Source organism: Convolutriloba macropyga, chromosome 1 (genome assembly GCF_964194025.1).
Source record: "Convolutriloba macropyga chromosome 1, txConMacr16.3, whole genome shotgun sequence".
NCBI classification, from domain to species: Eukaryota; Metazoa; Xenacoelomorpha; order Acoela; family Convolutidae; genus Convolutriloba; species Convolutriloba macropyga.
In genome coordinates this window covers 86,907,358-86,933,820 of record NC_134468.1, presented here as the reverse complement: position 1 = coordinate 86,933,820, position 26,463 = coordinate 86,907,358, and the positions used below count along the sequence as shown (strand labels likewise).

The 26,463-nt window shown below is 34.8% G+C and overlaps 1 protein-coding gene across 1 annotated transcript; it reads right to left on the bottom strand.

Moving 5' to 3' along the window:
- On the bottom strand, window positions 1-26,000 carry LOC142343932 (uncharacterized). Its single transcript, XM_075395335.1, has 11 exons — window positions 24,753-26,000; window positions 23,846-24,065; window positions 19,162-19,213; window positions 18,222-18,404; window positions 15,965-16,188; window positions 15,074-15,178; window positions 12,960-13,084; window positions 3,995-4,446; window positions 2,319-2,510; window positions 1,249-1,452; window positions 1-196 (listed from the first exon to the last, which is right to left on the bottom strand). The coding sequence occupies exons 1-11, from the start codon at window positions 25,499-25,501 to the stop codon at window positions 75-77; spliced, it is 2,628 nt and encodes an 875-aa protein (XP_075251450.1). The 5' UTR covers window positions 25,502-26,000; the 3' UTR covers window positions 1-74.
- Between the last annotated feature and the right edge of the window lie 463 nt (window positions 26,001-26,463).

Genomic DNA, 26,463 nt, shown 5'->3' with positions numbered 1-26,463 from the left:
AAATCTATAAGAGCCTTTCTTTCGTAGCTTGATGTTCGGTCGTGAAAATTTTTTCTCGTGATGGTTGCCTCTCGTCACTTGTAGGACATGAGTGGTAGGTGTGCCCTGATGGGTATGGGATTTGGGTTCATGAGGCCATCTACAAAGAATTCCTTCCATTGGTCACAACTGGTCCGCTGTGCCAAGTGCACCTCTCCTGAACAAAACAAAGTAAACAATTGAAATAAGGATGTTGAGATAAAACGAAGATATCGCATTGAAAAGGATTTCGAAACATTGATGACATAACCTTTAAATGTCGAATTTTTCTGAATTGACCAAATACTTGGTTCGAGAACTCATGGTCGAAAATCAGTTCTAAGTTAAGTTTATTTTCAGAAAGTTTTATCACGATCAGGTTTATAACCACAAATCACCATGGTACCCACACAATTGCGTCTTTGCCTTTTGTTTGTTCCCATGAACCCACACAATCGGGTCTTGAACTAATCTTTAAATGTAAGACTATTTCCTGTGAGCGCATGGACATACCTCAGCGATCCGTGGAATTGATATGAAACTACGACAACCGAAATTGGGATTAAATTGTCTCCTTGAGTGTGATGAAACACTGCTGACTTGTAATCGGGTTATTGAACGAAAAGAGCAAAGGGAATAAATTGGGGGATCTATTGTTTCGCCCCCCCCCCCCCCCAGTGTTTTTTATGACCCCCATTTACAAATTATATGTTGTTATATAGCACGTTAATATGTAAGAAACTAGCACGTGCGCCTGGGGGTCATAAAAAATTTATGCTCACTAAGCTGGGGGGGGGGGGGGGGGCAAAACAGAATAGATCCAAATTGGTTTTATAGCATTGGGTATTTTGGCACGGGTAAAGTTGTCATGTAACCCATTCTTGCATGACGAAACTTATAGAACTCGTAAGCGTTAGATTGCCTGTTAAGGTCTCTAAAGATATTCTTTATTGTAAAGAAGAATGTTGAAAGGTTCATTTTGGTATTGTCTAGGACAGTGCATTTCACTATCATTCTTTCTGTTACTGCTTTAAACGTTGCAGTCCAAAATTTGAACCTCGTCTCCCCTCCCCTCCCCCCTCCCGGCGCCGTGCGATAATTATGCATTACTTATGATGGAAATTCCTACCTCGTATTGCGATATAAAAACCACTCGTTTAAAAAGCGCAAAAATTTGTTCTTACATGGTTATGAAATTATATCTAAAGGAAAATTGAAGAGTAAACAAACCTAATACTGAGTCGTTGACGAAAGTGACGGCTGGCTTGGACATGAGCTTGAACTGGAGTATGGATTCTTCAATCATGCCCTTGGGAAGTTTGAAGGTGAATGTCTCCTCATAAACTGGGATGAATGTCTCCTTCTGAAGAGCAGAGTGCATCTTCTCAACCAGTCGGCCCATGTACTTGTGGTAGATCTTCACTTTCGTGTCACCTAGACATGACATTTATGGAACTATGCTTCCCTGTTTCCCAGCCCGTTGGAATACATCACCATATACGGTTGATGTTTTCGAACGAAGTTGGAAGCAACTATTTTTTAAACGTTTGTGTTTTATGCAAAATGTTTGCGTGACCGTTTTTGCGCTTTCGTTCTAACACATTCTTTGACTTCTGTGACTTTTTTACGCGTGGGTTCTTCATTTTTTACGCGTGGGTTCTTCATTTTTTACGCGTGAGTTCTTCATTTTTTACGCGTGGGTTCTTCATTTTTGAGTGATTAAAGTTTCTCATTCTGAAATAAATTTTCTTGCTCATATAAAAGCCTTTGAGAGCGAATACGAATCAAAGCCAAAGAATGGGAGCTTAGAGGTGAATTTGTTGGACTGGCATTCTGGAGGGCCGGGGTTCGAACCCACATGGTTTTTGCACCCATATAATATTTCTAAGCTACACCCACTCTAATTAAATTGTTTGCTTATTTTTGCACCGTTAGTCTGGTATATAATACTTGTCTGGTCTTAACCCTTTCTACTTCTTACAACCAGCCCAACACGTTTCTGGTAAACTAAATTTAGTGATATAAAGGCATATTCAGACTCTTTTAGCGGAAAATTACTGCTCTACACTTTTTATTTGGACATTCAAATTCCTACTTTCTCAAATTTTACAATATTGGCTAAGGCCATCTTGAATTGATGCATCATCAACATATTGAGGCAAGTATGATCACGCCACGGTTTCTTAAAGTTTAAACGCCAATAGTTTAAAAAACGCCAATCGACATGTCACTCATTTGGTTGTTCTTTTCAACCTTCTATCTTGTCACTTATGAGTCAATGGGCTCTAATCATCACTCACCTGGGTTCTCAGAGGACGGGAATATATTCGCAGAGTGGAGAGTGACTGTGAGACATCCCTGTTGGACCTTATAGAACATCTCAATATCCAAGGTACCAATGGTGCTGAATTTGCCATACAAGTAGGCCTCAGTGTCCACTATCGTTATGTCCTGAACCCTCTCAAATTCTGCAAAGTCTATCCTTATCTGGCCTACAAAATAAACGCATGCTAAATTTAATAATAATAATAATAATTAATTAATTGTGGTTTCTGCGTAATGGCAGTGGAACAGCATTAGGCCTACAGTAGCCTGTTTTCAGCTGCCCTTTTTCTTATTATTCCCCACATTTCAGACTGATCTTTTCATGAGCAGCATTGCTCTTTTTTTGTTGACTACAGCCACTTTTTTTGCGTCTGAAACTTTTACGTGGTACCATCATTGCAGCCAACATTGGTCAGGCTATGGTCAACCTGAAGCTATGGTTAAGTAAGAGCTCATCCTTACACAGACAGCTTCACTACTGAAAGTTTATTTGTGTTGAAAGGGAAAACAATATGAGGCCATAATTAATAATATAATGTCAACATAATAATGCCCGGTTGCTTACTAAAAACCCCGTTTTCGAACCTTGTTTGTGGATTCAAAACTGACGCAAATTCTTAATTTTTCATAAATCATTTGTCAGGTACTATCAGCTAAAACTCTCTCCCGGAGTTGTAGTACAAAATTCTTAGATTTTTCTCAACTTTTGTAGATATCCTTGCATTTTGTCTCCCTTTATGGTCTCCAACTATGTTTGCAACTCATAGCTGCAGTTTTAACCACGCGCAATTTAAACTTCAGCTTTTAGAAAATTTGAACGTTATGTTTCTGGTACGACTTGATAATAAAAAGAACTATGTGGAACACTCGAGGGATGAACATTCTTGTCAATCATACAAAGAATATGTACTGTATGTACCATATAAGGCATACTAAAGTTCTTCGAATGATCTTGCAATGATTTGTAAGAATCATATATGATCATTTTATAGTTAGTAATGATAACTGATGTAAGAAGGTTGAGAGAGAGCAACCTAATGTAAATTGTGCATAAGATAAGCTTGACAAGAAGCTCTACTTGTTCAACGTATAATTGGCTAGAGAATAAAAACCTTGAGGAACAAGAAAGAACGTGAGAACGGGTTATAAGAGATGCCCAATTTCGAGAGCTTAAGACCAGTTGGTGTAAATGGGTAGCACACTGGGCTTGCAACTAAGAGATGCTGGTTCGAATCCAGTACTGGTCCATTTTGACAGTAGTTGCACTTGCATAGACCCGCTAACAACTTATAACGTAGTATGATTACTAAGATTCTTTTATGGTGTTCAACCCGGGCTTTTTATCTCGAAATTAGAAAATCTTGGTTCATAAACGATCAACGATCATTGTTATCAGTTCAACCCATGCAATCAATCATGCAATCAAAAGAGTTTCCTTTTTGGAAAAATTGTTTGAGGTAAAACTTCCTGTTCTGGACAATCACATTTCACCCGCCACTGAGGTACAACTAGTATGATAATTCATTAAATTTGGGCTCCCCGCTCATTGGGTGAGTCAAACACTTATCACTATAGATTGTCCCCGCTGATGGATGACACACTATTCAATGCCGACAATGCTTTTTATCTTATTTGAAAAACAGATATTTACCTAAGAAATCACTGGGCACCATTCCTTTGAAAGCTTTCACTCTGATCAACAACGACCTCTTCTCAATGGTAGTTGGAGAGATGTCAAAGGTCATACTCGAAGTGTCACCCGAGATCTCGCCAGTTTTTCTGTTCAGCTCCACTTCATTGTACTTATTGGCCCCCTTTGGGTAAGGGAATGCTTTGTCTAGAGGTCGCAACATGAATGCAACCCTGGGTTTCTTTTTGTTCAGGATCTCAAAGCGTGCAAAGTCGAATAAATGTGTGATTGAAACGTATAGTTGGTTCTTGGGGTTTGGGAGTCTTGCCTCTGGAGGGATCAAAGCGTTATTGCCGTAGATGACGTTGAACACAATTTTGCCCGTGTAATTTTCTGGAAGGACTGAATAGCCATGTAGAACTTCGCGAGGACGTCTGTTCTCTGTCACTTTCACCTCACTGTCACTCGTGAATCTAGTTTGAAACAATGAAATTTCATTTGTGAGATAGAAAAACAAGGTTTACAATTTAAAGGTGTTACATTGGTTGATTGATCGATGGCTTGATTAATTCTTACGATTAACAAGATGGCTCGTGCGAGACTGTACGTAGCACAATTTGTCCCAACATGCGTGTCAATTTCGTCAAAAATTTTTCTTTGCTCGGTGAGAAAAAGCTCTGTTGAATGAGTTTTGCAAAGCTCAAATTGAAGAAATTGAAGCCATTTTTGGAGCAACCTTGATTGCAATTTTCTTTAACATCAAAACTGAATTAAATCGCAATCCTCATTTTGAAATGATAACAGCTATTAAACGACATACGTTGTAAACTATTTTACAACTTAAAGCAGCTCCTCGGAAAGCTGCTTTTCGTCAAAAATCAATATGTCACAAATAAAAAGAAATTGAAGCCACAATTTTACTTGCTAGAAGTAGCAAAGAAAGAAATGACCGATATTTTCCGATCCATTTTTGTCCAATTTCAAGAGCAAGACAGTTGAAAAATATTCTCAACAAAAAATTACAAAATATCCAGATTTCATCAAAATTTGAATTGTTCATTATCATTTTTTGTTGATTATTGATGATTGTTGATTTTTTGTTAATTATCATTTCCAATATACATAGGCAATTTAATCAAACAACCAAAAAATCTTCAACGTTCATGTGACAATTCAAAAAACTTTTTTTCGCTTTGAAATACTGAATGTTTTTGTTTTTAATTTAAGTTACGCGGGTCAATTCTATAATTGGGAATTCAATCAATTTGGAGTCAACTGGAGAAAGTACGTTTTAATGTCAAACAAACAAAAGTTGAGAAGACAGCTCCACTGGTGCCAAAGATAATTTTCATCTAAATTTTTTCCCAAATGACTGCTTTTTCTTGTTCTTATTAAAATTTCCCATTAAATGATCACTTGGGCTAATCATGATAGTAAAGAATCCTTTTTTATTGGTGGAATAGCTCTTGGATAGTATTTTACAGCAATTTACATCTTTACTAAAAAATATCAAGCTGTTTTTTTGTTTATAGTCAAAACGCAGACAATTCTTGCAGAACTCCAACGGATCGATAATCAAGTTGATATAATTTTTTGTAGTGCATTCATCAAATTTGGTGTCTGAAATATGGAGGTTTGAAACAATTATTTTCATTGGTTATTTCCTCGTATGGTTGCCTTTCTAGCCTTTTATATTTGAACGTCCCTTTAAAGATAATTTTAAGACATTTTATTTTATGTCACATTAACATCAAAAATGACGCAGCGTTTAGGTTTTACAATATATAGCATCTTTTTGCAAAAAAAATCAAGAAAGATAAGGCTTTATTTTTTTTCAAAAATATTTCCTAATTTAAGTTTTTAATTGAAGCAAAATTATACTGGTGATCTATTCCCATTTATTTTACAATTTATGTTTTATCCCAATGATGAATAACTGGAAACCAACGTAGAGCTTGAATTACCTGACGAATCAGGAACAATCAACAAAACAGATCTGAAAAAAAGTCCTCTTTCACGACATTGTTTTCTGTTTTTCTCGTTTCGAATATTGCTTGTTTGCTCAATGCTATGTTAAATTTTAAATTTTAATGTTAAATTTCGGTCAAATCAATTACCAAATTACATATGGAATGGGAACCTGAGAATTAACTAAGCCCTCCCAGATTTTCGTAAAATTAAGTTCTATCTTTTTTAATTCGCAAAATATGTTTTCATACTTTTGCCGTTAAATGAATGCCTAAAAAGAAGGTCTGATTTCCGCCACAATTAGTTTACCCGAGAGTCCAGAGCAACCAGCAAAAGGATATCTTGAGCAACCAGCCAATATTTTTATCCTTTTCTCTAGAAAATGTTTTCTGTATTTTTCTTGTGCATAAATTGAAGTTTATCACACTTGTTCGTTTGGATACAACTTCTGAGAAATTAAATCAGAAAAACTAGTTACAGAGCAATAAACAGTTTTTAAAATTCATTTAAGATCTAAAATAAATCGAAAGATTTTCTGTTTTGTAAAACTTAATCGTCGATTTAAATTTCTACTTCAATCTCCGTCCGTTTTTTTCTCTAAAATGCAGAGTTGTGGACATTATCAAGCGCTCAACAGTTTCCCGTCTGTAACCCTTACAAATCTTTTGAATCATATAAGAAAAATTGGTCGAGATTTATAAACAACAAGTTTGCCAAGCTCGATTAAACCGAAGCTGACGGAAGTTAAACGGAAGTTAGTTTATATAGAGATAAAGTTCAAGTCACTGAAAAGAGCTAAAAAAGACTAAATTTTCATTTTAACATTTTTTGCATTATACGCAACAAAGTCGGGACCGTTTTTGCTTGTCCTCAGCAGAATATGTCCCTTCAAAAATGATTTTTTTAACACTATAGTCGCTTAACAGCGTGTAATAGTTACAACGGATTTCTACCTCGCATTATAAAGAGCAAGTATAAGTCACTGCAAATACGTGCACCAAAAAATTGAATATGCTTTTGGCCAGGGGCGGGGAGGGGGGGTTGATAGCTGCAATGAAACAGAGTCCCGACATCAATCGAAACAACAAAAAGAAAGAAAAGGCCAGAATTCTCAAGCATGGAGTCATATTACCCATTATACCAAGCAGTGTCATCTGTACTCATTGCGAATGGCAATGAGTAGTTCACGCTCCTAAAATAATATCCGCAAGTGGAGACTTCAAATTTGCAGCATGATCTAGTTTGCTATGGATAACTTTTTTCGAACTATGTCAATAATTTCAAAGAAAACTACCTATCAGTATGTCTAACACTAATTAATGAAGGTAAGTTATGTAAATAAAATAATTAGTGAGAAAATAAAATTAGGGTCAAATAATTCGGTTCCTTTTTGATATTTTTTCAAATAAAATTTTCAATAGAAACTTAGAAAATCCACGCCTCTAAAATCCACACCTATTGGCCAGTGGAATTGAGTGCAATCAACAACTGTTATCTTTCAACGCAAAATTCTTTTAAAAATTCATCAAAAAACTTTAAATGGCTAATATAATTTAGTTAACTCGGAAAAACCTTGCTGACTAATGTCGTAATTAACTTAAGTCTTATAATCTCCTCCTTGGAGTTTACATGTTTCAGCACAAGAACAAGTCTAATAGCGTAACTTTTATGCAGTCTTCACAAAATTTTCAGGGGATATTTCCATTTCCAAGCTTTTCAAATTCTTGTAACAATTGGGCCATGGTAGCACTTTCAATAGGGTTCTAACTAATAAAATGTCCAGAACATGAACTCTGAGCTTAAGGGGAAAAATTTTCCAATACGTGACCAATGTCCAAAAAAGCATAATTCAATAAAAGTTAAATTTTGTGAAAAAAAACAAATGTGAGCATGTTAATAGCCCTGTTATGGCCAGAATTTTTCTAGCAACAGTAATGTGGGTATGTTCAAAACCAATAATTGTCCTCCTAATGCATAATTAGTATCACGAGAGACGTTAATGACATTATTCGCTAATTAAGTTTTCTTCCATTTTGGTAATTAGATACTGTATCCGTCGGAAAGGAGTAATTTCGAAGCAAATTTGAACTAAGTTCGTTTAGTGTTACTAGTTTCCACATAAGTGTACAACTCCTATCTTAAAACATCGGGCGTAAGATTACGTGACAAAATATATATATATATATATATATATATATATATATATATATATATATATATAAGTCGTCAACGTTCACACAGACCCAAGAGCATCAGCAAATAATATTTCAGTTGTATGAAACGTCAATGCATTTCCTATCACATAATATTTGTTCCGACCCCACTTGTGGGGGAAGGAACTATATACTCAAATGGGTTTTTTTTTTTTTTGTTCAGTGAATTTTGGCCGATCGATATATTCGTCGTAGAGAAATGTGAGTGGTATCATTAAAAAGCTGGTCCAGCGTAGAATTCAAAAGTAAAAAGATTTTTTTGAATTTCGTTTTTTTCGAGGAGTTATCGAGGATTGAAGTTTTGTGTGAACAATGGGATCTTTAGCATGATTGTTCACTTTTAGTACAATTTTCTTCAAACTAAGATCTTTTTTACGAAAACATTAATTCAAATTTCTATAAAAAGAATAAATTTTGAGTTCGTAAAAGTTGAATGCAAGGCGATAGAAAGACTAGTTCTGGTCTCATAGGGAAGTTCACTATCAAAAAAAAATCGAACTCTAATTGAGAGCCCTTTTTTTAATAAAACTTTTCTCTTTTTTGCTTTTTTAAGTCACCTAGAGACAAGTCACATTTTATATCGACGTTCTATTAATGACAAAACTCCTTTATAGTCGAATGAAGCGCAATGAACAAAAAACGTCGTTTTCAAGGAATCGCTCATGTTTTTTTTGGCTTCGATTCTGAGTTTTCGTAATTTTGAATGAAATTTTGAATTTCTTTTTGAAGTTTTACTATTTTTTTTGGAGTCCTATGGTAGGGATTCATTGACTAACAGTGCAATATGTTCCATAATGAGCATTAAGTGAACATGTCTATTTCATTGAGGGGGCGGCTAATGGCTGTTAAGACTTAAAAAATAATTTTTCGAATTTTTTTTTGAATATTAAAGAATCATAATCTTATTATAGTGAATTGTAAGTCAGTCCAGGGGTGAGAGCACCCTCTTCCTTCCTACTGCAACCAAAATTAAACTGGTTAGCGGTTTTATCTTCTATCTATTGGTTATATGACTTCAATGACAAAAAATTTCAATTTTTTAAATTTTTTTTTGGATTTTTACGTATTATTGGTTACTTTTGAAATCTTATCACATTATCCAAATATTGACAGTTCCCATTAGCTTAAAAACGATGTTCTGTGGATGACCAATAAAAATTTTAAACAAAAATTTATGGTTTAAATGGCTTCGACACGTTCTTCTTGCACTTTTCTACTGATTTTTTGGTTTTCTCCTGTTTTTTTTTGTTGTTTTAATAGTCATTATACTTACTGTGATCTCATAATGAATACCTATGCATGACAAACATAAATGTACTGCCACCGGGGCATCTTTGAGCGTTTTTATTGACTTCCGTTGAAAGCTATTGAATTTAATGTCTGTTAAAATAAAAATCATTTTTCGAAAATTTTATTTGAACAATAACAATTCCTAAATTTTTCTTGAACTGTTAGTGAGTTTCAGTATTGACTGGACCCACTTGCTTTTTACTGCGACTAAAAATATTCTGTTTAGCTGTTTTATCTTCTAGCTATTGGTTATATGACTTCAATGACAAAGATTTCAATTTTTTTAAATTTTTTTTTTGGATTTTTTGAATTATTGGTCACTTTTGAACTCTTTATCACATTATCCAAAGATTATTGTAATCCAATTGGCTTAGAGAGGACGTTCAGTGGATCACAGAGAAAGTTTTCAGAGAATAGCTAATGGTTTAATTGTCTTCGACACTTTCTTCTCGCATTTTTCTACTGAATTTTAGTTTTTGCTGTTTTTGTTATTGTTTTCTGTCATAAGACTTATTGTGATGTCTTTTTAACTATCTATGCATGACAGACATCATTTTCCTCCCTATGGGTTATATCTGAGCATCGTCATTGAGCTCCGATGAAAGATTGAGTTTACTGGCTGTTAAGGGTTTAAAAATAATTTTTCGAAACTTTTTTGAAATTCAACCATTCCTAATTTTTTTTCGTGAATACTCTTGGTCATTGTTGGTTCTAACAGAATCCATTTCCGTTCTACTATAGCCAAAATTAATCTGGTTAGCGGTTTTATCTTCTACCTATTAGTTTTAAAACATCAATGCCACGAGAATTCATATTTTTTTTGGGTACTTTATTTTGTTTTTCGATCCTTTTGAAATCTTATCACATCATCTTACTGCTGAGAGTCCCTATTGGTTTAGGGAAGAAGTTCAACGGATCATAAATAAAGTTTTCAGGGAAGAGCTTATGATTTGAGTTGCTTCGACATTTTCTTCAGGCACTTTTCTACTGAATTTGTGGTTTTTGCCTCTCTCTGTTGTTGTTTTCATAGTCATTAACTTGTTGTAAGGTCTTATTGATGAAATACGATTGGCAAAAAAACTTATTGTCCCCTCGAGGCATCATTTATTGTATATACTGGCTTCCGTTGAAGGCTAATGAATTTAATGGCGTTGATAATACGTGTTTTCCCGCAATTTTCGTGCGTCTAATGTATTTGTTTATATTTGTTGATTTTTTGAAATTATATTGATAAAAAAGGTTTTCCCATTGCTCCTGAAAAATTAATTTAAAATTGAAGAGTGTTTAGTGAAAAGTTCATTTTTTTAATGCCTTCGACCCTTTTGTCGCTCAATTTTTTTTCCTGAATTCGCTGTTTTTGTTCTTTAGGTAGCCGTAAATTGCTCACAGATCTCATAGGCTTGTAATTGAGGACTGAATGAATGATGTTGCTCGAAACATTCAGTATATAGCGAATAGGTTCCTTTCGTCAAATTTAACTTCTATTCATCAATCAGATGTCCCATCGAATTTCGTGTATTTCAAGAAATAACATATATATTGATATTATGTGCCACTGTTGTTTCGTTTTTCTGAACGTTTATTGAATGGCCATTTTTTGCGTTTCTTTTTCTCTTCCTTCAGAACAATCGCGTAATAACAGATCCCAATGGTTTTTAAATGTGGCCCAAGTAAACTTATTTAATCTTTCAGTATAAATCCTTCAACTGAAATAGCAGAAATAACAACTGAATTAAAAATACATATTCAGATGATAGCTATTGATTTTAATGGTAGCAAAGGTTTGTGTTTTCGCAAATCGTTTGTAATTTTTTGAGTTTCTCTTTAGTTTGTTTCTATGGCATAGTCTGACCACAGACGGGTGCTTTTGGTTTTGTAATGACTTTTTAGTAATTTATCAAGGATTTTTTTATTAAAAACCAATGTTTTTTAAGATTTTTGAATTTTCTTGGTGCAAAAAATGTTGATTAATTTTTAAGTTTCGCCTCACTGTTCGTTCTTTTTGTCGGCTTGTTACCTAGTCTCGTTAAGAAAACTTTTCATCTGCTGTATAGTTAGTAAAAGGTAAACTTGTGTAGTTAAGGTTTTATCTGACTGCATTTTGACGTTGTTACCAGGTGCTTTTAAATTTAGATATTCATTTTTTGCCGCCAAAATTTTGTTGGTGCTATTTTTTTTCTAGTCTCTTCAATGTCAGGTCACGTTGGTGCTGTAATGAAGCATGGCATTAGTAATTCAATTAGTAGATAGAATGTGTAACGATTGTTTTAAACTCAAACATCTATTTTTGTTATCTCTTGATTTGGTTGACATTTTAGTCAAAAATGTAGATGAGCTCGGGTCGGAACATCATGTGCGAACGCACATTAACGAGCCGCCTTGTTAATATCTATTCTCTGTCTGCTTTGCTGACAAAAACATGAATAGTCGCCGAAGCCTCATAAGATGGTTCCTGCTAAGGCATGTTATGAGATGGCATCAGATTAATATTCTACGGCATGCTATGGCAAGAAGGATACCATAACTTTTGATGTTAGTTAAGTATTTTTTGAAAAGCTTCAACACAGTAAGGCGATAAAAGTCAACTTTTAAATGCGTTCAAATGATTTCTGCTGTTTTTATGGGGAAAGGTATGTTCATCACCTGGTATGCCTTTTTCCATAAAAACCATTTGGCATTCTATGGAAAGCATGTTTAAGTTATGGTGGTCAACCCGGGTAGTGTCACTCGTTTCCACACACTTGAAAAAGCCCGACAAAATAGATCATGTATACCCAGTTTTTAGGACATTGGCCACGTAATGTCCGTTAATATGCAATTTTGGTCTTCGAGTTTTGTAAATACCAAAGTTTTAGTTTGTGGTTAATGGGAAGCAAATTGTTGACAATTATGGCTAATGAGAAGCAGCTAATTCTTAGCCTAAAAGGTACGTGACTCTGATGAAGTTTGCGAGAGAATCGTTAGTTTGCGAGAAAGTTGGCGTTAGTCGTTAACCTTGAAGCGGTTCGAGACGTTAGTCAGACGTTAGAAGTGACCAGCAATAATCACGTGACCATGCTTGGAACACAAACTTGTAAGTTTGGAATCTGACATTGTATATAAAAAAGAGGGCCCTGTAGAATCTTGCACTGAAAAATTCTGGGATTTTAGAAACTGATGGTGCGTGTTTCGAATTATGTGAAGTAAAAGAAGGCCAGAATTGTTTTAGCGATTACTGTAAAATGCTATTTTAATGTTTTAGTAATTGTACTTTAGGTTCTTGGTTCTTTTCCATTGTAGAACTCCTCCCTTCCGCGAATTTATATTCTCCACTATGGTATATTTAAAGGGCGCTCTGGGGTGCTACAGATGGGGACTATGAATTCAAATGTTTATGCACACAAACTGCTTTAATGGGTGGGGGGAGGGGTGGTGTAGTTAATGCTCATATAATAGGAAAAACAGAATGACTCAATTTATACAGTGCTATAGAATGACGTCAGGAACTTAAAAAATGTCCTCCAGGTGTTTCGTACCTGATTGCTTTCTGTTCCAGTTTATGAAGCTGTCGTTTCTTCTTTTCAATGTATTCTCTCCTCCTCGCGTACTCCTGTGCCAAGTCGAAGTTTGCCCCGGCCTCTGCTTCCTCCTCTTCTAATCGCTATAACACCAAATACAATCTCTGCCATAAATTTGAAACGGGGCGAAAATAGTATAAAAAGTTAAATAGAACCTCAACGGCAAAAATTGCCCCCTCCCCCCTGTTGAGGTTCTAGTCAGCTTTTTATACTACTGGCGAATCGGTAATGTACGTATCCATTTAATCATCCTGTGTCCTTCAAGTTTATCAACTTCCAGACGAATGAGAAAGAGCCTTTTTTCCCAGCTTAACTTGAGTTAAAAAAGTTGTTTCCACTTATGTTTCTTTTTTGAATGCAAGAAACAAAAACGTGAATTCTTAACATTGGCCCTTCGCACAATATTCCAACCCGTCAAATGCAAAGCAATGTCTATAATTTAATTAAATTAAAATTGCCTTCATCCGAGATATTAATTTCGGTTTTGTTTAAAAATCGCGTTTGTTGACGGGTAGCTGTATACTAATATGATGGTCGGCTTTTCAGAATTTAAGCAATTTGATTGATTATTTTCCGGGGAATAAACAATTTTTTTCTTAACAAAACGTTTTTGTACTTTTTGTGTTATTAATTTGGCTTTTCAGCCTGGTAACATAAAGCTACTGAATATGCTCGGTTGTTTTTTTTTGAGGGGGGGGGGGGGGGGGGGTGGGGTGGGATGGGTCTCACATCATCACCATTGTCATAAAATAAACTATTTTAGAATATCTATCTCCGCATGCCTAGCGGATTGCCAAAAATGAGCCAGCATTGATTACAATGGTTCCAATTAGGATTAAAATAAGAGCATAAAAAACATTTACAAAAATGACGTTATATTATAATTGTATTCCAGGTGAGACTCCTTCCTGTTTCATAATGGGAAGTAACGGGAAATATTATCAATAGAGTTAGGCATGAGACCTGTTAACTGAGACTAGAGCATACATGAGTTAGTCATGTTAGAGCATACATCTAGAACTTGGCTTTATGAGTTTATCACGTTTCTATTTTTGATTTCGTTTTTTAACTTTGGAATGCTGTTTAAGAGCAAATTGACCAGAATAAAAGCAGACAAAACTAATCCGGAAAAGCCAAAACAATTTTATGTAAAGGTCAAAAATGCTGCAAAATTGGGTGAAGTTGAACAAATTTGTTTTTAACGAAGTTAGAGAAACAAAGCAAGATAAATTTGGCAAATCAATCCAATGAATTAAACGAAAACAAAAAATATTGATCTGACTAGTAGAGCAACTAAACATGACGAGCCATAGAGATAGGATAATAGTTTCACAAGTTAGGGGGAAAATAAAAAATATAGCATTTAATTACAAGTACTTCCGATACTTCGGATTAACCGTTTGCAATCAAAAAAGCAAGCGGCCAGGAACAAAACAATGGTCAGATACTAACGATCTTGCCCAACATATAAAAGACAAGACAAAGAGCAGGCAAATAGGATATAGCAAATAAGATTCTTTTAGGTTTCTTTCTGTTCAGATCTTTGTAATTATATTGTAATTCTCAAATTTACGCAGAAACAACTGAAATGTCAATTGTGAAAAGTAAAAGTTGTAAAAACTTTGAGCCTCAGTTTTTCCTCGAGAAACCAGAAATGTGCAGAAACTAAGAAACCCAAGAAAACGAAAAGTTACACCATTAATTCAGGTCGTCAGCTTTTCTATGATACCACTTTTGGATCTGTCCTCAAAAGATACCAGTAGGCCTAAATTGTCTAACAAAAAAAATCCCGTGTAATTGCGCAGCATTGTGGTCACTTGAATTCCGACTATTTTCAGGACAATTCAAGTGCTCTAAACTTAAACTCCGACTGTTCTTTGAGCTCTTCTTTATGGGACAAACTACTTATGGGATAACAATTAAGCCTTTCGCGCTCGAATCACATTTAATAACTGGATTGAATTTGGTGTTAATTGTTTTACGTTGTTGGTGATCCATGATTTCTTGTTTACATGATGTCAACCAGATTAGTTAATAGAAAATTGACAGTTTAGATCACACTTAACCCTAACCTTTGCCTCTATATCGAAGGGTTCTTCACTTTCCTTGAATTTCTCCTCCTCGTTGTCCTCTAAATTCTCTCCTGCGTTTTCCTCTTCATTTTCTTCTGGTATCTCCTAAAAAATCGAAATCGGGATGATGTAATCTAACTCACTTGAGGAGAAGAAACAAAAAGGGTCAAACTACCATACAGAAAGAATGACAGTTTTCAACGACATCTTTTGGAAACAAAATTTTTTTTGAAATTTATCTTAATCGTGTTGTCAGGCATTTTAAGGTCACCATATTTGACCGGTGTTTTTAGGGGATGACTTTTCCCGTTATATATCCCGGGTTGACCTCCATAAAAGAAACTTACCAATCATAAAAACCCCATATATGGATTTTATGGAAAAATACAACGATCATAAACACTTTTGAGTTTGGCTAATGAACTGTCCAAAGGGTCATCTACAGTATCAAAACAGATCTATTCTGTTCCGTCCCCCAGTGTTTTTATGACCCCCAGTTACAAATTATATGTTGTTATATAGCACGTTACTATGAAAGAAAATATCACGTGCGCCTGGGGGTCATAAAAAATTTATGCTCACTCAACTGTGGGGGGGGGGGGGGGGGACAGAATAGATCCATCAAAATAACGTTTCTTTACACATGAAATTTCAAAATTCTGTCAAGATGTCAAGAAATGATATCTTGACAGAATTATTTTGCAAATTTCATGTAAAGAAACGTTATTTTGATGGATCTATTCTGTTTCACCCCCCCCCCCCCGCGCTTAGTGGGCACAAATCTTTTATCACCCCCTGGCGCACCTGCTATTTTCTTTCTACGTGCCAGGCGTAAAAATTTTAAAGGCTGAAAATTGCGCATATTATCCAGTTTTCAGAAAATCCAGCTACCTGGTCTTGCATTTGAGCTGCTTTTGCGGGTGCCCTAAATGCAAATTTCTTCCCCTCTCCGGACGTGTCATTTGGATCCTTTTCTGATGAAATTCCACCCTGCTGGCCTGTCTCCATGGCAACCGTGCTCTTGTTGTACTCATCGGGCACATCTATGCCTTTTTCCTCCCCATAATAGACCACTGGCATTTTCTTCAGCTGGCTGTGGATTCGCACCAACGTTTCTGAAAATTAAATCAAACTTTTGAAATATGTTCAATATGATTAAGGCGCACACTCCCCGAAAAACTACAAATGCAATTAATTTAGATAACCATAAAATTTGCTACCATAAGATAAATTGGATCTTTTCCGGGTGCCTTCCAGTTTAAGAGCACGTGTCATTACATGTTAAAACATTATGATCAAATATGGCACGTGCGTCTGAGGGGTGCAAATAATATGCACCAACTAATCGTGGGGGGGCAGAAACAGGAAAGATCCGATAGATTATCTGCCGGATCAGTAGCTAAAACCACAACTTTTTCATTACATTGTACATTTTTGCTCAAAAAGGGAATTAATAGTTTCTCATGATCCTTATTTTAAGAGGAGAAAAGCGCAAATGTTATAAAACTTCTTGAAATTAACCAGGTTCATTAATTAGCAGCTCAGCAAAGTGCGGGAACATTTTAGAGTTTTTAGAAAAATCGTCGAGTCATAATAAATCATCCAGAAGGCCAACATGAAATTTTGCATCTTTTCCGTTTGTGCCCCCCATTTTAGTGGGTGCGCATTATTTGCACCCCCCCCCAGACGGACATGCCATATTTTTACATAAAGACACTATGTAATGACACGTGCTCCGTAAATGGGGGTTGCATAACCTACTGGGAGGCACAAACGGAAAATATCCAAAATTTTTTCAAACTGCTTTTAAAGTGAAGTCATAACTCGATCTTTGAACATATCTGATTCTCAGTTCTTAAGAAGCATTTTGGCAGTAATGGTTAAGTGACTCTGCTTGAAGTCACTGAGAACTTCTGGCGTTTATCGAGAACCGCGAAGCGGTTCGAGATATTAAGTCAGAATTTCGAAGTGACTTCTGAGGAGTCACTTAAACATGCCTAAAACACGAAACGCGCACGTTTTAAAATGACGAAAGTCAACGAAATTCATTTTCTGGCTAAGTGCAAACTCTAGCATTTCGAGTTCTTGCACTGCAGACTTTTGGCATTTCAAAATATGCACGTGACTGTTTTAAAGCACGTTCGGCTATTTGACTATATTTTTACTGTTTGTGCTCTCAACTTCTCCATGAAAGCTATTTTGAATTTCAAAAGCAAGTAGCGCTATTAAGTTCAGGAATTAAAAACTGTTTCTGACCCCCATGAAGTAAAATTATTTGATAAGTTTGGAAAATAATTTTACTTCATGAAGTTTATGATAAGTTTGGAAAAAAACTTTTAAACCAATGATCCCGTACACTAGTGATTTTGCGTCTCTATTCTGTATTGGCCCCCAGTGTTTTTTACGCCCCCCAACGGTGTTTTTTACAAATTATTTTTTGTTATATAGCACGTTACTATGTAAAAAAAATAGCACGTGCGCCTGGGAGGCGTAAAAGATATAAGCCTACTAATTCAAGCCTAAAATAAGCCTAAACTGAATTCAAGTTTAACTTTCCCATCATAGCCCCCAGTCTTAGTGGTCAGATAACATATGACCTCTCAATCATGGTAATTATACCATAATGGGGGGCTATGTTTTCATGGGGTCTATAATGGGAATGACCCGAACGTCGTAAAAATAGAAGGTGTTAACCAATTTTTGTACTCTGGCGTTTTGGTTTTCTAACAGAACATAAAAGTTTGAATTCCTTATTACTTTTTCTTACTCGACCCCATTAATGTCAAAAATTATTACCGCGCATTGACTGTTTATTTCGTTGCGTTTTAAATGAGTGTCATTAACAACAGGTAGCATCAGTTTTTTAATGAAGCTTAAATTGATCTCTGTGTCTATAAAAGCCCCCCCCCCCCCCCCAGTACGTTATGTACCCCCAGTAACAGCACGTCTCATAACATTGTAAATCATTATGTAAAAGTATGACAAGTGCGTCTGGTGGGTGCAAATAGTATTCACCCACAAAGCTGGGACGGGGGGTGGCACAAACGGAAAAGATCCTGATCTGATCTCTTCACACAATGTAGAATATGATAAAGCTTTCTAATTCAATGTTTTCTTAAAAGAAAAGCAAGGATGTTTTGTTTCTTACCAGGATTGTCTGGGTCCCATTTGGGTGCCGCAAAGATGGCTCTCTTTTTGACTGCTGTTGCTTTAATGGATTCCCCTGAATGTGAATTATGTCCTTCCAGACCCGTATCCGCACGATAACTCTCCAAGTTGTTAGATGCTTCCGTTGTGACCACAAAATCTTCTTCGAGGTAGTCATCATGCCCTGAAATAACATTTTTGAAATGCAAAAAGAAAAACTAGCCAGCCTGATTGAGAACATATTTTGATTTTTGGAGAAGTCATTTGGACAATATATTTTTGGAGAACATGTTTGTAAAATACATATTACGTTAACCTACTATGATATAAACCAAATTCTACATATTTAATGATGTCATTAATGGAAAAGTTTGATTGCAATCAACATAAGTATTCCAAAAAAATTATGATGTTACAATAGAGATCGGGATATTATTGTATTGTTCTTTCCGGGGTCAATAATTGTTTGTGATAACATATTCAGTGAGGCAGTTCTTCGTTAATTTTCGAGAAGTGCAATACAATAATAATATCTTGATCTCAGTTCTAATATAATTTTTAGATAAGGCTTGTTGGTTTATCCAACTGAAATACAGTTTTTTTTATCTCACAGAAAAAGGTTTTGAGATAAATAGAGATTGTTTTTCATCGTTGGTTACAATTAGGCTTTTAAATAATGATCACAAAACTGTATCTTGATATAGGTATATATTTCCTAATTGACATTGCATCAACTTCTTGCAATATTTTGAATTCATTTTTAAGAGTATTTTATATTTTCTCCAAGTTTAGTATTTCAATTTTAAAAGTTAGGTGGCTTCCAACAATTAAGTTAAATAAATTTACTGACAGTGTCAGTTATGTTTCGGCTGAAGTCAAAGATTTGTTTGAACTACTATCGAAAATTATTAAATCACCTTTTTTATTATGAATAAAATTACCTGCAGTGTTGTTAACCCATGCTGCGGCTATATCTGGCAAAGATGATTCCAGCTAAAACAAAATCAACCTGGATAATAAATATTAAACGTAGTCATTTATGTTACTGAGTCTACTACAAAAAATTGTGTGAACCTTAAATTTCCCCCAACTTTTTATTGGCCCATTATCAAAGTTCATCAGACATTATAAAACGTACCAATTACCATTTGGGTTTACTATGCTTAACTGAAAAAGGTTTTCAGTATCTTGCTGTTTTTTGTAACCGTAGCAGTAGAACGGCATTATCTTACAAACTTAGTTTTAAATTTGAGACTAAAAAAATTTTAGGCGTTGAACAGATACGCGCTAGATTCTGACAAAAGAGGTGATGAAAATTTAGGTTTAATAATTTTTGTAGAACAAAAATGAGCTAGAATAATTGTGCTGAAAAGAGCATCGTTAGCTTAATTGCTGGGTCTCAATTCATTTATTATTTTTACCTGTATAGTTCGCCTAGTATTGGTCATGAAAATGATTCAATCAAAAAATTATTTAAAGATTCAAAAGGTTTTCAAAATAATCAGTTTCCATATATTCCTGTTTCTGATCGTGGTCAAATACTTATTGGTGTCCTTTAATCTTAATTCAACCGGGCGTCTATAATTTTAAGAGAATATGGAAAATGAAATGAAAATGATTGGTAATACTATACTGTGGTTCGCAGACCACTCTGACGTAGAATGATATTAATCGTTGTTTTAAGAAAGCAAAACAATAAAGTTGAATTATTAAAATTTTTGCTTTGGATGACATTCAGTCATTTTAGAAACAATCAGGAATTGTCTTTACTTATTTTTTGCGTAACATGCTCATCTGCTTTAGTAGATGTTCGTTAACTTTGCTAGTGACACAGCCAAAACCAATAAAATCAGTCAAAACTAAACATATATAGTGAACATGGAGCATACAGGTACTCCTTGAGCACCAGACATTTTAACAAAAAGAGTGCTCAGACAGTTACCAGTGGGTATAAACAAAGTCATCAGACTTTTGGATAAAATATAATATTTGCCAGAATAGCACAGTACTGAGATGGATAGCAGTTACATTTCTAATTATCGGGACAAAAATAATTTGTACCAATTTTGAATTCAGAATAAAAACTTCAAAAAATTGAAAGAAATATTAAACACTCTGAAATGATGAAAACACAATTACAAAATATTTAATGAATCACAATAAAAACTACAACTGTATTACCTCGAGAGATCATCAACTTTCAAAACAGGTTGAATTGAAAATTTCAACCTGATCAGTTCAAGTAAAAAGTCCGGAGGTTTTTAGGATCAAAATTGACCAATGTTGTTTGACGAGATTGGCACCAAATTGGCATGACAAAAACGTTGAAGAACGAAATGATTGTTTTATTTTCAATTGATTCCAGAGAAATTGTTTAGGTCGACAATTTTGTTCTTTCTTGATTTCCTACCGCCTCAAGTTTAGAAAGATTTGACTTCTTTAATCGGTGCCTTTGGTAATGCAAAATTTCATGCCAAAATTATTGCACAGTTAATTGCAAGTTCGGCAGCAAGCAAATAACCTTTTATACGATTGATACAATTTTAAATCAAATGTATATCTATATTTTGAGAGTTTTTGCCTAAATGTAAGCCAAAAAATACTCGGAGAAAAATATTTCTCGAATTATTTAATCAGTCTCCTTTTATTGCAAAAGGCGTATGGCACGCGAATTTGGCTTGTGCCAGAATTAGGTCAACATAAAATTTCCAATCAACTGAAGTGAATCCATCCAAACAATTTTTTGCAAATATTTTAATTAGAACCCAAATTTAATTTATGATTATCAGAACGCAATGTTTCCCTTCGTTAAGGATAATCCAAGGAAAATATAATCACCCGATCATTGAGCATAGTGATTTCAAAATGATTTTCCAAACTAGAAAGCAATGAAAACATTGAAAATTAGTCTAAAAATGCTTTTTAAGCCTAAAATGAGTCTAAAAAGCAAATTGAGTAAGTCAAGTTTATTTTTTCCGTTTTACCTGATTCCTGGCAAACCTATTGTTGTGACTACCAGCTTAGAGAAAAGAAGGTTTTTGATTAAAGTTTAGAGGTTTTGCCCAATTAAATTTAAAAACAGAAATTTTGTTTTTTAAATTACTGGACATTTATTATAAAAATTGGCGCCCAAAAACCTTCTTACCAACTGTTCTGTTTGTTTATAAATTGCAAACGGTCTAATATCATCCCTATAATTTATCATCTCTTTTTGAAAGTAATTATCCTAAAGTAGAACAATCAAGTTGCAATCGTACATTTAAAGTAGCGGAATGTTCTCAAGGAATACCTGCCCGCCCGAGTCGAAACCGGTTGGTTAAATTGTTCGAACTTGCAATTTTCGTGCAAAAGTTGGGTAACTTGTAAGAATTTGCATGTTACTTGCGAAAGATGGTTAACTTGTAAGGACTTGCCATTCGAATGGTTAACTTATAAAAACTTGCAAGTCAAATTACTAACTTGCAAGTCACTTGTTCCGGTTGAGCTCAACTCTCATTGGTTAATTCAATATAGCGCTCCGTTCTTCACCGTAGAAAGCGCGTAGGAGTTAGTTGCTGAATTTGAATAGCGGAATATAATGCGACTTAAGTTGAAAAAAAAAGGCTGCTTCTCAATTTTACCAACTCAGTAAGTCCTTTTCCAACTCCATTAGTAAATACTAAATCTCAATTAGATTTTTTCCCGATTGCTGTTTCAAAATCTTCTTATAGTTGTGTTTACGTCTTTTGACCTTAATTGAAGTTTCATCTTCATGTAGCAGCATTTTTTCTCAAATAATTTGTTTTACCTTTTTTACATTTTTTTCTAATTTTTTTTTTCAGTTGGCACATTTCCAGATCCTATATTTTTGTATTAAAAAACTGTTTACAGTCATATCTTGCGACTTTTTTGTTTCTGCTAAAATATCGTCAGATTAGTTATCTTCGAAGAACTTATTTTCAAAGGACTCATAAAGGAACTTTTGTTTCAGGCCAAATGTTTAATTTGTAAGAACCCTGTAGATCGGATGGTTCAAGAACCTTTTACGTCGAATAATTAACTTGTTTGAACTTTTAGGTCAAACTTTTTTAAACTTTTAATAACCTGTAAGTCGAATTGTTAACTTGAAAGAACTTCGGAAGAAAATCTTCAGATGTATCGCCTTGTAAAAACTTGTAAGAAACTTGCAAGTTCTTACAAGTTAACCATTCGAATTCGACCCAGGCGGTCACTTTTTAAAAGTATTGACCAAATCTTTTCTGAAGCATTCAATCATAAGTGTATTCTATCTTTCTTCATGCGCATTTGGTCTTCAGCATAATTTTGTTGAGTTTCTTTCAGTTCACCCAGGCTAAACTTATAATGCAAAGACTTAGAAGAGGACTTGTTGGCACGAAAATGATGTCTGAGCAGCAGCAAGTTGTATTTCTTGTTGTAAGAACTTGCCGTGTACTTCCCTCTACCTTTTTACACCCGCGTCAAGGTTTGGCAGTGAATTTTTATAAGAAGTGCGATGAAATGCGGCAAAAAAATAATTTTCACTGCGTATTTCTTACATCTTTTTGCGCTGAATGCGGTGAATCGCGGTGAATTATTTATTTTCACCGCGTATTCGATGTTCCTACAAAAAGAAACTTTCATGCACGGTCTCGAACCTCTCACTTTTTATTCCACTGCGGCAACTGTCACGTACTTCTCTGATATTTCTTGTGAATTGAAAACAGATTCAGTAAACGTTGGATGTGGTAAAATTTTGTTAGAAATGCGGTGAATTTAGCGTTTAATTTTTGTAAAAATGCGGTTAAATATTTTTTTTTCAGTTTATTCACCGCAATCATCGCATTCCTTGCAAAAATTTTACGGCATTCACCGCATTTCTTACAAATTTTCACCCATAAACCTCGACCTGGGTGATTAATTAGTAATTTAAACACGACTTGCTCAACAAAAAAAGTTAAAGTTATTTTCATCCTAAAGTTCGAAATTTATCTGAAGCACATATTTTCGTCAGCAGTTAATTTGACCATCCTATATATGCAGTAAATTTTATTCGGTAATCAGGATTAACGAGAAACAATTGGCACTTATCGAATGAACTTATCGGCCTCCCCAAAAGAAACAAAATGTCTTTAGAATGATTCGGCGCTGATTTGCACTGTCACCAACCTCCGTGTATGATGATAACACAAGTCATTCGAACTTAATTTGCCTGTTGAAAAAACCCTCGTTTCTTCTTAAATTTTGCGACCATTTATAGGTTTAAAACTATGATAAAAGAGCAGAGAGGAACCGACCTGACCTGACCGAAGACATGATATTATCAAAAGATTTCTACGCTTTCTAATTGCTTGGACTGTTTTGTATTTTACGGGTTGGAATGTTGTGAGTAAAAGAACAATTTTAGTCGGAACAAAGAGTTAATTTCTAGGAAAAAATTTTTGAATAATTTATGTTTCCGTTTTTTATTCAATAAGCCGCAAAAACCAGTCGTTTACATTTCCGTCAAGTTTTCAAAAAAATTCTGAAAAAATTTTTTTAGTTTCTATAAAAATCAACTTTAATGTAAAACCTTTAGAAAAAATCAATAATTTATTTTGTTTATCGAGACGTGTGTTTTCAGGAAAAATATATATAAATGACACTCACCTTATCGAGATTCCATGTTTCGCCTCCAAATTTTCCAGTCGGGGCTAACTCTGTTGCGCCTATTTGGTCATCAAATACTCCTTTCGTATCTTTGTGAATATCGTTAAAGCTTCTAAATAGCCGTGCAGGTACTGTGAGAAACTCGGCTGGAACTGGTTGCTGCAGATTAAAAGATTTTATTTTCCTGTCCTCGAAAATGTCCTCCTCGTACGGGTTGTAGCTGAAACAATACTCGTATACCTATCGCTCAGAGAGCATCAGTACTGATTCATGACAATTTCAGAGAAATTTTACCTTTTCAGTACTGATTCATAACAGTTTCAGTGAAATGTTACCTTTTCAGTACTGATTCATAACAATTTCAGAGAAATTTTACTTTTTCAGTGCTGATTCATAACAATTTCAGAGAAATTTTACTTTTTCAGTACTGATTCATAACAATTTCACAGAAATTTTGATTTTTCAGTACTGATTCATAACAATTTCAGAGAAATTTTGATTTTCAGTGCTGATTCGGAACGATTTCAGAATAGTATCTGTATCGATTCTGAACCTTCTCTGAATCAGAGCAAAAATCAGAATCATTGTTCTCTGAATTTCTCTGAATCAGTGAAAAATTCAGAATGCATTTCAAAAGTCAAATTGTTGAAAGGATAAAGTTGCAAACAATTGTAAAATATGAAGGATAAAATTCAGAGGGTTCTAGGGAGTTAAAACTAAAAAAATGGACCAGTACCGGATTCAAATCGGTATCTTTTACTTACAAACCTAGTTTTCTGCATTCAAGATGTTTATTGACGAGGAATTTAAAATTGCGAAGGCCACCCGATTAACATGCTGCTGTTTGTTCACTAAAAATCAACCGCTTGACCATTTTCTCCGAGAAAAAAAACTTGAAAAAACTTACTCAATACTCTCGGCTTCATTTATTTGTTCATTCTCTCCTTCCTCCTCAACCTCACTAATATTTTCCACAGATTCTGTCTTTTCAATGTCAACTTTTTCCACTGCCTTTTCCTCTGATTTTTCCTTCTCCATCATAGCCTTTTCGGCTTCCTCTAATTCCCGCCTTCGTTCCTCCATTTCCTGACGTAATCGTTTCTGCTCTGCTCTTAAAAGTCCTCTCCTATTGGCTCCGATTGCTTTGGTCACGTGTCGTAAGTACTCCCAGTTACGTAATGCTCGCGCTCGTTTCTCGTCTAAAACAACTCGCTCCTGCTGCTGATCGGGCAACCGCCCTTTTTGTTTCTCGTTGCTAACCAATAGCGCAATCGCACACTCGTCTGCTGTCAAAGTGGGGTCATACTTTTGATAATTGGTTCGTTTTTTGAGAATTTCCGAAACCAAAGTCGGCTGGCGACCTGTATTTGACGAGTTCAAAGCCCTGTTACGAGCTGCTCGGCTCGTTTTCCGTTTTCGCCCGTTTCGAGATTGTCCACTTCGAATACTGAGTGTATCGCCGCCGCCATAAGCATAAAGGCTCTTTCGGCGATTTGGGTTAAACTCCCCATTCTCAGTTGGAAATAAACTTTTCCTCCGATTTGAGACCGGGTTTTGAGTGGGTTGTGACGGTTGTTCATTTTGCTCTTTCTCGTTCCCAGCAGTGTTTACAGATTGTCGTGATCGCAAAGAGTTTCGATCTTTCGAAGAACCCATAATTATTTTTGTAATTGAAATCAGGTCACGCAAAAGCAACGCCCGAATTCAGTTCAAAAAATCAAAAACAATCAGCTAAAAGCAGTTCTTCAATTTAAATTTAGTCCTAATAATAATATCCCGATTTTATTTATTAAGTTTTCGGTGTAAATATTCACTCATTGTGTTGGTAAATTTTTCAGGATCATTAGTTGTTCTTTAATTTTTTGAGCAAACAAAATTAAAATCTTTATAACCACCAATTTTTTTAATAAAGAGGTATTTTAACCGTGATAAAGAAATGCAATAAGTTCAAACGTCTGTGAACTTTGACCTTTAAAAGAGGTAAAACTGGAGTAAGAGCGTTATCGCTAAAACAAGAATGATGAAAGCAAAAATTATTCAATGCTTTAGTTGTAATTTGCATAGATAACTAGACTATAAACGGCTGAAGGCGACGAAAGTTCTTCGATTCATGTGACTTATTTTAGTCTTTCAATGTTGGTGAAAATGTTCTTTTAAAAAGGCCTTCATAATGTAAAAACACGTGGTCAACTCAGATATATGTTTTAATTCAAAACAGTCTTTTTTCATGGTTCTACAAAAATGGTCTTTAGTACTTACAATATACGATAAGTTATAATAAAAATTATAAATTCAATGCTAATAAAAATGAGTTTCAAAGACATTTCAAATAAGACTCGGTTTTCTTTGAAAGAAGTAATAATTGCAAGTATGAATAGATTTATTACATGAAAAGACGGATTAAGAATTAAATTGAATAAATCTAAATTTATTCTGATATTTGAGGGAATATAGTGTTATATAATTTAGCATACCCTGTTACTAACGTTTACGTAACATTACCAGAGTCGAATTAGCACGTTTAAAAATTTTCAGCTCAGTCAGAAAAAAAATTAGAATCTGAATAAGAAATAGAGCCTGAATTCGAAAAGTTTCAGAGTCTGAAAAAAAATCAGACT

Coding starts and splice junctions, on each gene's coding strand:
- LOC142343932 (XM_075395335.1), bottom strand. CDS start 25,501: ATGGGTTCTTCGAAAGATCGAAACTCTTTGCGATCACGACAATCTGTA. Junction 19,214..23,845: donor AAACATGGAATCTCGATAAG/GTGAGTGTCATT, acceptor ATTTTGTTTTAG/CTGGAATCATCTTTGCCAGA. Junction 13,085..15,073: donor CCTTCGATATAGAGGCAAAG/GTTAGGGTTAAG, acceptor TTGGTGTTATAG/CGATTAGAAGAGGAGGAAGC.